At 33.4% G+C, this 12,230-nt stretch overlaps 2 protein-coding genes and 1 long non-coding RNA gene across 3 annotated transcripts; 1 reads left to right on the top strand and 2 right to left on the bottom strand.

Moving 5' to 3' along the window:
* Positions 1-1,238: 1,238 nt before the first annotated feature.
* Positions 1,239-2,286, bottom strand: LOC121117667 (neuronal calcium sensor 2). Its single transcript, XM_040712121.2, has 2 exons — positions 1,827-2,286; positions 1,239-1,743 (listed from the first exon to the last, which is right to left on the bottom strand). The coding sequence occupies exons 1-2, from the start codon at positions 2,282-2,284 to the stop codon at positions 1,494-1,496; spliced, it is 708 nt and encodes a 235-aa protein (XP_040568055.1). The 5' UTR covers positions 2,285-2,286; the 3' UTR covers positions 1,239-1,493.
* A 137-nt stretch (positions 2,287-2,423) lies between these two features.
* LOC121117666 (disks large 1 tumor suppressor protein) lies at positions 2,424-5,088 on the bottom strand. The gene has a single exon (XM_040712120.2). It carries the CDS (start codon positions 5,086-5,088, stop codon positions 2,683-2,685), a length of 2,406 nt encoding a protein of 801 aa, XP_040568054.1. The 3' UTR covers positions 2,424-2,682.
* Positions 5,089-9,297: 4,209 nt separating this feature from the next.
* LOC139905269 (uncharacterized) lies at positions 9,298-9,883 on the top strand. Its single transcript, XR_011779916.1, has 2 exons — positions 9,298-9,436; positions 9,485-9,883. It is a non-coding gene; the product is annotated as an uncharacterized lncRNA (long non-coding RNA).
* Positions 9,884-12,230: the final 2,347 nt, after the last annotated feature.

The raw sequence follows: 12,230 nt of genomic DNA, 5'->3' as shown, positions 1-12,230 counted from the left end.
TTTCCCACTTATTTTTAATGACCTTTTCTTAAAATGAAATTTGTCATTTCTATTGTTTCTTTAGAAAAAAAATTTCTTCTTAAAATCCGTCGTCTTTTATTATTCTTACGGGTATCTATTTCAAAGCTAGGCCTACTGCAGCTGCATTGGTATAAGGCCAGTCCCGAACAGAGTATTCCAGTTCCTAAATAATTAATTATGAACTCATGACTAAATCCATCCATTTATAACATAAATATAAATAAAATTTACCAAGTGAAACATTTTTTACATATGTAGAGTAAAAAAAAGTATTAGAAGGAAATGTTAGTAAATGATATAGAAATATGTATCGTATGTAAATATTATGTCGAAATTCATATGTATTTAGAAAGGCATATGTGTATGCATGAAATGATTATATTCAATTGAACGTCGATTGTATAAAATGGAAAAATTTAAAGTAATATCTTTTTTTTTTTTTTGGTTCAAACTATTTATTAAAAGGAGGGAAGTAGAGAAAATCCTTCGTTAGCCTTTCTCCAAAAATTCCAACGCTTCTTCCTAGTCTACAAAATGCGTGTGTGTACATATATATTTACAAAATGGTTTTTGCGAGGTGCGAAAAGAAGAGTGTATACATATATAAATATGCATTAAAACCAACAGGAGAAACAGGGACAATGAAGCGAGGGGGATATGATTTTTACTGTTTGCATACTCCTTCTTAAGTAATGAGGGAGTTTATCCAATAAAAGGGAGCCCTAATATTTATACCATCATGTGCCTACTACATAGTTGGTTAGAAGAGAGCTACCTAATATTTATTTATAAGTAAGCAAGCAAAACGTAGGCATATAATACGGACATAATAATTGGACAGATTGAAAAATGAGATACAATTCGAGAACGCATAAAAACAAATTCTTCTGTCACGCGTTCGAGAAAGTAGTAGTAACTATATTAACTAAACATAATGGATGTATATAGTGTATGATATAACTTATATATACGGCTATGAAAAAGGCTAATGTATTACTATTATTATTGGGAAAGTTTGTTGTGTTTATGTGCAAACTATATACATACACACTTAATTTTTTTTTATAAAAGGGCCAAGTCTTTCTCAGTTTACTTGTTAGTTTTTTTTCCTTTGCCATTAAATAATGAAAACATTGCACATACCTAACCTAGAGTCATGTCCTATGTATGTGTAAATAAGTAGATTATACATTAATAATGAAATAGCATTCATCGAATAAAGAATCACAGACTTATTTTATTTCCTAGAAATGACATAATATATTATAGGAAAAGATTTTTATTACATACAACAATAACTGTACATTATTTTTTGAGTAGAAGGTTGCTTGAATTGTTTGGTTGTTTTTTAAGCGAATTGTGTGAATATACATAAATATTATATATCAAAGTATTACAAACATATGTTGTAATAATCATAATAATGGTAGGTTTGTTATCGAATGGCTATGTTTTGTAGGTATATTAAATATTTAAGAGGCGCGAGGAGTAAGAAGCTCAATCAATTTTTGGTCTTCTAGACAACATCGAACAAACTCTTGTCTAGTGACTCTTCCATCTGCATTAACATCCATTCTCTTGAAGATTCCTTCGGCTCTCGCCTCAGGGGTTTCAAAGTTATCCATGTTAACTTGATTAGGACCCATCATGTTGTAAATGGATTTAACTATCTTAGTCATTTCTGCGAGATCAATATGACCGTTCCCGTCCACATCATACATGCTAATGAAACAGCAAGTCAAACAGGAATACAATGTTTACAACGAGTAAGAGAAGGTAAGTAATTATGGGGAAAATCTCCATACCTGAACGCCCAATTGAGTTTTTCTTCAGGACACCCAGAGGATGTGACGTCAATGGCTAAAAGGAATTCCTTAAAGTCGATGAATCCATTTTTGTCGGTATCAAAGGTTCGAAAAACATGATCGCAAAACTCGTTGGCGTTCCCACTTGGAAAGCACTTGCTGTATATTTGCATAAAGGAGTCAGGAGTGAGCTTTCCATCAGGACAATCACATTTAAATCCCTTATACCACTCTTTGATGGTGTTTTCGTCGTATCGAGTACTTGTCTTTAAGAAATCGAGGTCCTGTTTACTCAGGCGATCCTTGCTTCCTTTTTGACCCATGATAGGTAACAAGTTTGAAATACAACTACTACTACTACTACTACAGTACCTCCATAATAGAGAAAGTCTATATCTTAAGGAGAGGATAAAAATAGACACCTTGCTCGCCTTAAACTCGCTCACTCCGCGCCCCATAGATGTCACTGAAGCAATAACTATATACTTAATTGTACATACTTTCCTATGTACTTTGTTGAGCACTAAATATCAAGGATCAACCAGGAAAAGGAATATTAATATAATTAGATTAATTAACAACAAGCGTAATCCTAAATAGTTGTTTATATCTTTATTATTAATATTAATGTTATTATTATTGAGATTCAATATAACAATGTATTTGACACTTAAACTTCGTTGAGAAATAACAAGATTTTTTAAAGTAAATATTACAGTAAAAGACTTATGTCATCATCGTCATCAGAAAAAAAGGGAAAGAAAATTCAACCATGTACTCGGAAACAATACACGAAAAAAAAAAAAAAATTGGAAAAAGTGATGATAATAAATAAAAAGAGGAGGAAACATTATTATTAGAACATTTCATTAGCCGGAACCCATATGCAATTTTTGGAATGTGTTTGAATAACAACTTTAACTTTTTCATAGATCTCTTCGTAACTATTACCTTGAACTATGGATGTGAAATATTCTAAGAAATCGTTTTCTAAGCGGGAAGCTCTATTGAAACTCTTGTCTGCCTGTTCTTCAGATATCCTATTGACATTCATTATGAAGGCGGGATCCTTGGGTTTGACAAATATGGCAATGGGATATAGACGAGCTGCTTGTAGACGCTTGATGGCATTTCCACTCACGTCCAGGATACAATGTTTCCGTTTCTCAGCGACTTCTTTGACAGAAGCGACAGAGGTTCCGTACAAATTATCATTGTACTGCCCCGCCTCGATAAATTTATGATTCTGAATATCAGCTTCCATGGACTCTCGAGAATGAACAAAGTGATAATCCCGACCATCCATTTCAAAGTCCCTTTTAGGGCGGGTAGTGTGAGGAACACATGAACCAAACTGATCAGGATACTCAGAAATTAAATCGTCATTTATACGGTCCTTCAACGGACCAAGAACAATAACAGGTCTTGTATATTCAATCTCTATTTGTTGAACCAGTTCATAGGAGGTAACTTGAGGCTCTTCAGGATCCTTATTATCCGTTGTACTTGCCAAACTTCCACTATCTCCACCGCCATCGCTATCTTCTTCTCTACTTTTCATAAATGGCAATCTTTTGTTGATCGATGGCCTTTTGGAGTTCACTTTAGATTTAGAACTCCAATGCACATTCCTATCCCGTGATTTCATTTTCTTCTCCCATCGAGATTTGCTAGGAATTATACCTAATTCAAGTTCTTTACCATTAGCATCTATTCGTTTAGCTTGCCACCAATCCTCGTCTGAGGCGTTTGTTACGTAAAGTATATCTCCAAAACTAAAGTGAAGACCTTTTCCTGGAACACCTTCATCAGCTCCAGGGTCATAGTCAAATAGGGATCTAACAAATAAACTACGTTTTTCAGACATTCTTAACATACTACCAGACATAATGTGATTTTTAAGGGAATGTATCTTGGCTTCAAATTTTTCATATTCATCTGGACGATAGCAAAGTGTCAAATGCACAGTATTCCCAGCATTTTTTAAGGCTACAGCAGCCTCTTCGTGAGTAGCATTAGACAAATCGACTCCATTGACGGAAATAATTTTATCACCTCTTCGCACAGCACGGCTTACATCAGCGGAGCCCCCAGATAAAATAAAGGAGACAAAAATCCCTTCCCCGTCTTCTCCTCCAACAATATTAAAGCCTAACCCAGCAGGGCCCTTCATTAAAGTAACATTACGAGGAGTTACTTGAGGTAAAATGGCTTCTTCCTCTTCATTCCTTCCAACACCAATGAAGGGTGTGGGTAGAGGGTTCATTTCTCCTAGAGTGGGAGACGATGGATAGGGAGTATCTGTTTTTGCTACAATCAAAGATACTTTGTCTCTACACTTTTTAAGTGCTGTTACTGCTTCTTCATGGGTACAATTTTCTAAATAAAAATCTCCGTCCGGAAGATTTTTAACTGCAACTAGTCTATCCCCTACTGAGATCCGGCTATCATAATGAGCCGCTCCTCCTTCCATAATTTTGGTAACGTAAATACCATTATCGCCAGGGATATGTTGATTCCCGATTCCTCCGGCAATTGTGAACCCTAGCCCTTTATTTCCCTTAAAGAGCTCGACTTCCAGATGATCCCCTCCATTATGTAGACGCTCAGCCTCGGGACGCTGGCGTTTCACTTGTAAAATAACGCGATTTCCAGCTCGCTTGAGGGCTTCAACAGCCACACTGTGAGACACATTCACCACATTCACATCGTTCACTTTCAGAATTATATCGTTCACATGAAGGCGCTTATCCACCGCAGCAGCTCCTCCTGGAATTAGTTTCGTAATAAAAATTGACGTATCATTTCGCACGTGAGGGTTGTCGATGCCTCCAGCGATGCTGAAGCCCAAGCCAGAGGTGCCTCTGTCCAAACAAATCTCTTCATACTCGAACATGGACTCCAAAAGGTTCTTTTTGGCAAAGACTTCCTTCATGAGGACATGGTGCTGAGGATCCACACTCGAGCCACCCACTTCACAAGTCTTGTCCTCATATCCAAAGGGCCCTTTCCGCACTTCCCACCGCTGCGCCATGTCTAAGGCTTCAGAGGCTTTCAGAGAGTTGGACTTGTCCTCATCCATGAGCGTCAGCTCATAAAACTCCTGAATGTCCAGCAGGGCCTGGAACAGACGCGACTTGAAGATCTTGATCACCCGCTCGATGGCCGCCTTCAACTCCTTTTCCTTTGTCTCGTCCAAGCGGGAGTAATAGTCTTCAAGGAGTTCCAGAGCACGGTGCGCTTCCGCTTTACACACAGGCATCTTCGTCAGCAAGGACCTCCTCGACAGTCCACCCTACTACCCTCAATCTCCACCACTTCTTCGTCTAGGACTTGTCCATCCAACTAAGAAACAAGCATCACAAGTCCTCTCCAATCAATCCCAGTTCTTCTCTATCCTCTGGGCTACGTAGTTGAAAGTTGTGGTGTCTCTTCACTCACTCACTCTGCACTCACTTCTCTTCTCTTCTCTCCTTCTACGATCCCTTCAGCTCAGCTCAGCGCGCGCAGCTCTGCTTTGTAATTACTTAGTATTGCTCCTTCTCTTCTTTCTGTACATACAAAAACACTCACTCACTTCGCTCCTTTTTCTTCTTCTATTTCAAATAATCATTCTTCTTCTTACTACATACTATTGATCCCTTCCATCACCAGCGACCTCTATCGTAATATGGGGCATAACTAAAAGGGCTCTTTCCTTATTTTTACAGACAATTTCAAATCAGCTTCTTTTGTATTTTCCATCAAAGCAGCGATCAACACACGCCCGTAGTAGTGGTCCTCATTTCAAGGTCGATGCTCTTCTTTTTATATGTTATAATTATAACTTATAAAGCTATAAGTACTCTAAAGGGCTTACTCATTGATATACATATACTTATGTTGTGTTCAAGATGCGATGTCTGTACAAGTTGCAACTTGTATAAGTAGATAGTACAATTTGTTTGTCTTAAAATGTAATATTTAATTTCATCAAGTGTCAAATACCTACTATACATTGATACTATCATTTCATTTTGAACTATTTAAATTACACGCTTAATATGTATTTATAAGTAATATAACGCAGGGTATTTGTGCTAAATAATGTTCTCCACAATACTTATTCTTTTTGTCATTTTTATTAAAATAATCAAAAATCTAATCATATCGATCACCCATATGAATATTCAATTATTGTATTATCCCAAGTATTGTAAATCCTTCAGTTAAAATCAGGCATCTCTTTTTTTTTCGTCCCCACTTGTACACAACATATTACATTAATCATTATTACATCGTAATATCAATCTCACTAAAATTACTTATTACTGAGTTGGATAGGTTGGTTTAAAACAGTGTGATCTTCCACCTTTACAATATAATACAAATTATATTTTTTCCAATTGTTTCTTGGAGTTGATTCCACTTTTTTTCTCTCTCGTCATGCAAATATGTACATCTAAACAAGTATGCTTTCTTAGAGTAAATCCTATATACCTTTACATATATAAAGCCCTTCAAATATATTGATGTTTATGAATCTAAAGTCTCGTGGTACTCAAATATCCTTTCATTATATTATATGTATGTATGCAAATATAACAGAATGAAGTTAAATGGAAAGAACATAATATATTTTTCTTTTCCTTATATAAAGATAAAATTACCCATTGAAGCAACTCAAAAAAGTTATGTTTTAGTCGATTTGTCATAATATGCATGGACTATGCACATAAATATCTTATAAAATGCTTACAATTTTACTAAATACACTATAATTCGCTTTCATTTTTCTTTATGAAGGACTATCTGAGGAGGGGTTTTATACTTAAAAAATTGAGGATCTAGAAAAAATGTTTCAGTTTATCACGGATACTTTTGAAATGAACATAGAAGCTATTTAAAGGAATTAATTTTTCCATTAATCTCTCCTCTTTCGTGCAGTACGTATTTCAAATGTAGTATATCGTGGTATAGGGTATTGCTGTGCTCACAAATTGACATTACATTTGTGAACAGAGCAATACTTTGTTTAGTCTAGTGTGACCAATTGTCCTCTTTCCCCCCTCAAATGTTCTATTTTTATATTGTATCCTGTCTTTCGTAGATCTTTTTAATATATCCTGTTTTTCTGTGGAGTTGGTAGATTTGAATTCAAATTCAAATCAAATTAAAAAAATAAAGTAATAACTAGATCAAAAAATTGTAGAATATAAATATATTCTTTAATTTTTTTAATATTCAAAATATGAACACGCGCGACCTAAGCTACTACTGATTTGACCACGCGTCTTTTTTTGGAAATCAAAATATAGTCGTCCGGTGTTTGTGATAGTACGGGTTTTCAATGAACAAGGTCCTATTTAAGTAGTAAAGAAAATCCAATTATGACATTAGAAAGTAATTAAACGTAATTTGTAGCATTCACATTCTCAAATAGTCTTTTATATCCGGGAACTAATTAACTAAAGTGTTTGGGATTATTGTGTAACTAAAAATGTAAAGACTATGCAAAATTACCGGGGCCTCTCTCCCTCCTTCTAAAAAAATGTAATTTTTACGCTTGATAGTTCGATGCCTTCTATCATGGAATTCCATGGACTTATAGTCTTATTATTTTGGGATTATGTCATATTGTACTCCTTAATGCCACTCTCTTACGCCACTAAACACTCTTGCAGTACTCAGCCTCATAACTATGATGGGGGCATAAGGGAGTTGTCTCCCTCTAAAACGATGATAGTACCCCTCCCTTCAATTTAAGTATAGATATATATATAAACATAATTATACTAAAACAACTGCAGAATGTTGACTACATCCTCAACTATTATGCTTAACAATGATTAATCATTAAATGTGGCCCCTACATTTGTGACTACTGAGGGGGTGATAATAACATAATTTTGTCTTCTCAACAAAATAATAATTTCAGATTTTGGGTTTGAGATATGCAGTCAAACCTGATCTAACAGTCACCAGATTTTAAGTGTGTCACTACAATAAGAACCCCTATCTAGTTCCCGTGCAGGAATTTCATAAATAAAAAATTGTATAAATCAATCCCCCGCCAGCAGTCACGGTGACGTCAAAGAGTATAACGGTTACCAAGAGTAGCTATATATCGCCTTCCTTGACTGTGAGTGTTAGAGTACCGCTGTTATACCAGATGACGTCATATCTGTCTGTCTTGCCAGCAGTCGGTATGACGTATCAAATTAAAAATTCTAGCAAGCCCGATTACATGATGGCTATTAACCTTGAGGGGTATTTCCATTATATTTCAGCAAATGCAATATACTTATGGTTGAATTATGTAAAAAAAATATTTTTAAATGGCATATATGTGGTTAAATTTACACTTCCAAAATAATAATTTTGAAATCAGCCAACCAGTTAGCGAGATATGAACCTTATTAAAAACTTTACCACTATGTGGCCCTCACATATTGAAAAACTTTAATATTTGATTTTAGAGGTCATATTTATGGTAAAAGTATGATTTTGGTATCAAATTATATGTTTTTCGGGGTGACGAGCTTGAATTTGATGGTATAATTAGTATAAAACTAAGGAAATGGAATGATTTTCAATTTTTTTATATTAAATTAACATTAAATTTGCTTGGTTGAATTAAAGTTGAAGGAATTAACTAACATAAATACATTTTTAGTGGAATATGGAACTCTTGAAAAAATCAAAAATATTATCTCTGCAAAATTTCGTGCAATTCTTAATCCTCAAATTGGGTCCCAAAGATATGACCCTTGAAACATAAAAACATTGAAAATCAATTCTTCTCCTTAATTTTACAATGATTATAACATCAAATTCAAGCTCCTCACTCCGAAAAATATATAATTTGTTACCAAAAGTATACTTTTATTATAACTATTACCTCTAAAATCAGTTATTAAAGTTTTTCAATATGTGAGCACTACCCAGTGATTAAGATTTTAAAAAGGGCCATATCTTGCTAACCATTTGGCCAATTTAAATTTTTTTTTTTTAGGTGATCATATTTAATGATACTCTATGCAAAAGTAAAGTGGGTATGAAATTGTTTGAAAATTTGTTTAAATATAATGAAACTACCCTGCATTGATGAACCTGCTTCAACGATTACTTTTTTAAACTTATATAGACCTAAGGTAACTAGAAGTACAAGGTATGCCAATAACATACATCGGGCCAGCCCTCCTTTTAAACTGGTGTACTGTAGTCTGTACCTACCGCTCTTCAACCTAAATAGAAGGATTATTTTTCTGAGGTCAGAGTCGATGTGAAGAGTGCATAATATAATATTGTTTAGTCATCATTTTAATACTAATTAGTAATAAATTACTATTATATTAAATGCATAAGTTTTCCTAGTATACCTCAAGGTTAATAGAAATACAAGGTTAGCCCATCATGTAATCAGGCTTGCTAGAATTTTCAATCTGATCTATTGTATCGAATACAGCCTATGACGTCACTGTTGCCAGAATGTTCAATTTAATGTATCGTACTAACGCGACTGCTGGGCAAGAAAAACAGATTTTGACAGAACATGCAAGCACTCATTTACTATGACGTCAATATTAAAAGCATGGTGGAATTCAAACATCAGTCGTACACTCGTTATGGTATAACTTTGTATTTCTATTAACCTTAGTATACCTCTATTTATATAGTGACTGGCGATGGAGTCCCGCAATAAAACTTGGATTTATCCGGTTGACATTTGTGTGAATTTATACATTAATATGTGATCATGCTTCAAGCTCCGTCCAGCTTATCAATCCATGATGATGTCAACGAATAAGAAGTTCCACTTTATAACTCCAGGGATTCATTGTTAATCTGTGTGATTCAATCATCAACTCCTAAACATTTACATAACCAACAAAACAGTTATCATTTCATCGAATATATTGAAAAACGCGCAGAAACATTTTGTTGCTTTTAAATTTATAATGATTTATTTGGTATACCCCTTTGTATTTATATGTTTGATATTCCAATTAGTTAGATCTATGTATAATATTGAAGGCCTTAGTTAAAAAAGGCTAATAAAGTCGTGGATCTGAGCATTATTTTTGTATGTTTACATAAAAAATTACTTCATATCGTGGCCGAATGTATGTGGAACTTTTCATATCGGAACACAAATTGAGTTAAGTTTGTGGGTATTTTTGCATTTTTTCTGTTATGTATACTTAACCTTGAATTACTAAAGTAATCCATGACATAACTTTAAATTACAATATATAAATATGTACTAGTTTTTGTTTTTTTAAACATTTGCTTCAATGATGTTCAGTAACAATTAATCAATAAAAATTATAGTCAAGTAGTACAATATATTTGCTGGTATTACGACCATTTAAAAAATAAAAGGTATTTTTCTCTAATTAGTCATAAATTTAATCGTCTAATCATTCAAAAAAATACAAGGATTTTTCCAGAAATCATAAAAATTTATATCGATACTATTTCTATATAATATTTTATTTTTCGCAGATAAATACTACTATTCTTATTATATGTCTCGAATTCAGGTTATATTAATTTGTGGATTGATAAGTCCTAGGAAGCAACCCATTTTCTTCGACTATGATTGTCTCGTAACAAAGGAGCTACTTTTCAATGTTATTTTAGAATTGGAAAATAATGGAATTCGTATTATTGAAATGGTTTCTGATATGGGACCTAAAAATGTCTCCCTTTGGACAGAATTAGGATTTTCTACTGATAAAACATACTTTTCCAATCCATTCAACAAAGATGAACGTATATATGAGTGTAGATGTCCCTCACTTACTGAAGTTACTAAGAAATCATTTCATTGATCAGGGCTTTCAATTAGAGGATGGAACTCTAATTTTAATCGATACAATTAGAAAAATATTAGATAAGGATATTGAGGAGCTTCGAATATGTCATAAATTAAGTTTTGATCATTTACCTGTAGGTGGAAATGCCAGACTACGGGTTCGGCCAGTCACTGAATTGTTTATTCATACAGAAGCTAGTGCCTTTTGACTTTTAAATGAGGAAGATCAATCTAAACAAAAATTTGCTGATTTCATCGAACTTGTAGATAAATGGTTTGAAGTCACGAGCAGTTGTGAACCTATAATAAATAAAAGTTTTGGTTATGGTTATGAGGTAAATTTGGAGGAGCAAAGGAGAATTCTTCTTTCAATGATAAATGTGGTAGGAAAAATGAAACAAATTTAAAGAAATCAAAATAGTCAAATTATCCAATCCAAGTCATCTATCTTAAAGCCTTACCAGAAAGGTATACTTATTTCAACAAAGTCTATGATGGCGTCGTATGAAGATTTAAAAAATGATTTTCAGCTTCCCTATGTATTGACATCTCGCCTAAATCAAGATTGCCTTGAAAACCTTTTTTTCCAAAATTAGATATCTTCGACGAACTAACTCTCATCCTAATGTTATTGAATCAATAGATCAATTACGTATTATTGTAATCAGTGGCTCTGAAAAAATTATTGTTGAAAATGCTCCAGTTAATTTTCCAAATGACGATAAGTCTCATTCCATGATTCAACAAGTCACAGAGGGTATATTCGATGAAAAATATTTAAGAGAAAATCATGAATCTATAACAGAGGACACTTTCAAAGACATTGAAGATTTTGATTTTTACATTTTTTTTAGAACAAGAAGAATACAAGGACCCAGAATCTGGTAGTGAAGATAAAAGTGAAAACTACAATGTAGGAGATTTTGCAAGTATTCCAATCCTAACAAAATCATCTACCAGGAAGAGGGATTTATATACGTTGTAGGGTATGCGGCCAAAAATCTCCTCCCCAAATTCCCAACATTAGGAATCCATATCTCATATCTTATTGTTCCTCCTAGTCCATGTCTAAAAACTCTAGGGGATGGGGGGATTAATTTAACCATCTAAATAATTTATAAACTTTTCAAAGAAAATAGAAGATGAATTTAATAAATTCCATGGCAACTATGTAGAAACTAAACCCTTTGTTATGGATAGACTCATAAAAATTATTCATATTAAATACCCTAATGAACCTCATGAAGTTATCAAAAATTTATAAGTATTAGAACATTTATTCGACAAAAATATATTAATAAATTGAATAAGAGCTGTATAAAATATAAATTAGCTAGGAAAAAAGAAGATGACTCAATTAAATATCAACTTTTAATCCTACTCCAATTTATGTTTATTGCAAGTTTTGAAGTAATTTATAAATTTTTTAGACTTTCAAATATAGATAATTTCCCTGTATAATATTTTATTTTTAAGGAATATTTAGTTTAAAAAACTGACAAACATTTTAGCCTTAATTATTAAGATCAATCACTTCATAAGTATCCGTGAATTCAATCAATGAATTTAATAGTATATCGACTATAGCGTCACGCTCCATTGAT

Source organism: Lepeophtheirus salmonis, chromosome 5 (assembly GCF_016086655.4).
Source record: "Lepeophtheirus salmonis chromosome 5, UVic_Lsal_1.4, whole genome shotgun sequence".
Classification (NCBI taxonomy): Eukaryota; Metazoa; Arthropoda; class Copepoda; order Siphonostomatoida; family Caligidae; genus Lepeophtheirus; species Lepeophtheirus salmonis.
This window is presented reverse-complemented; position numbering and strand designations above follow the sequence as displayed.

What these genes read in the sequence shown, in the direction of transcription:
- LOC121117667 (XM_040712121.2), bottom strand. Translation starts at nt 2,284, where the DNA reads ATGGGGCGCGGAGTGAGCGAGTTTAAGGCGAGCAAGGTGTCTATTTTT. An exon ending in AAACTCAATTGGGCGTTCAG is followed by an intron (nt 1,744 to 1,826) that starts GTATGGAGATTT and finishes CTGTTTCATTAG; the next exon opens with CATGTATGATGTGGACGGGA.
- LOC121117666 (XM_040712120.2), bottom strand. Translation starts at nt 5,088, where the DNA reads ATGCCTGTGTGTAAAGCGGAAGCGCACCGTGCTCTGGAACTCCTTGAA.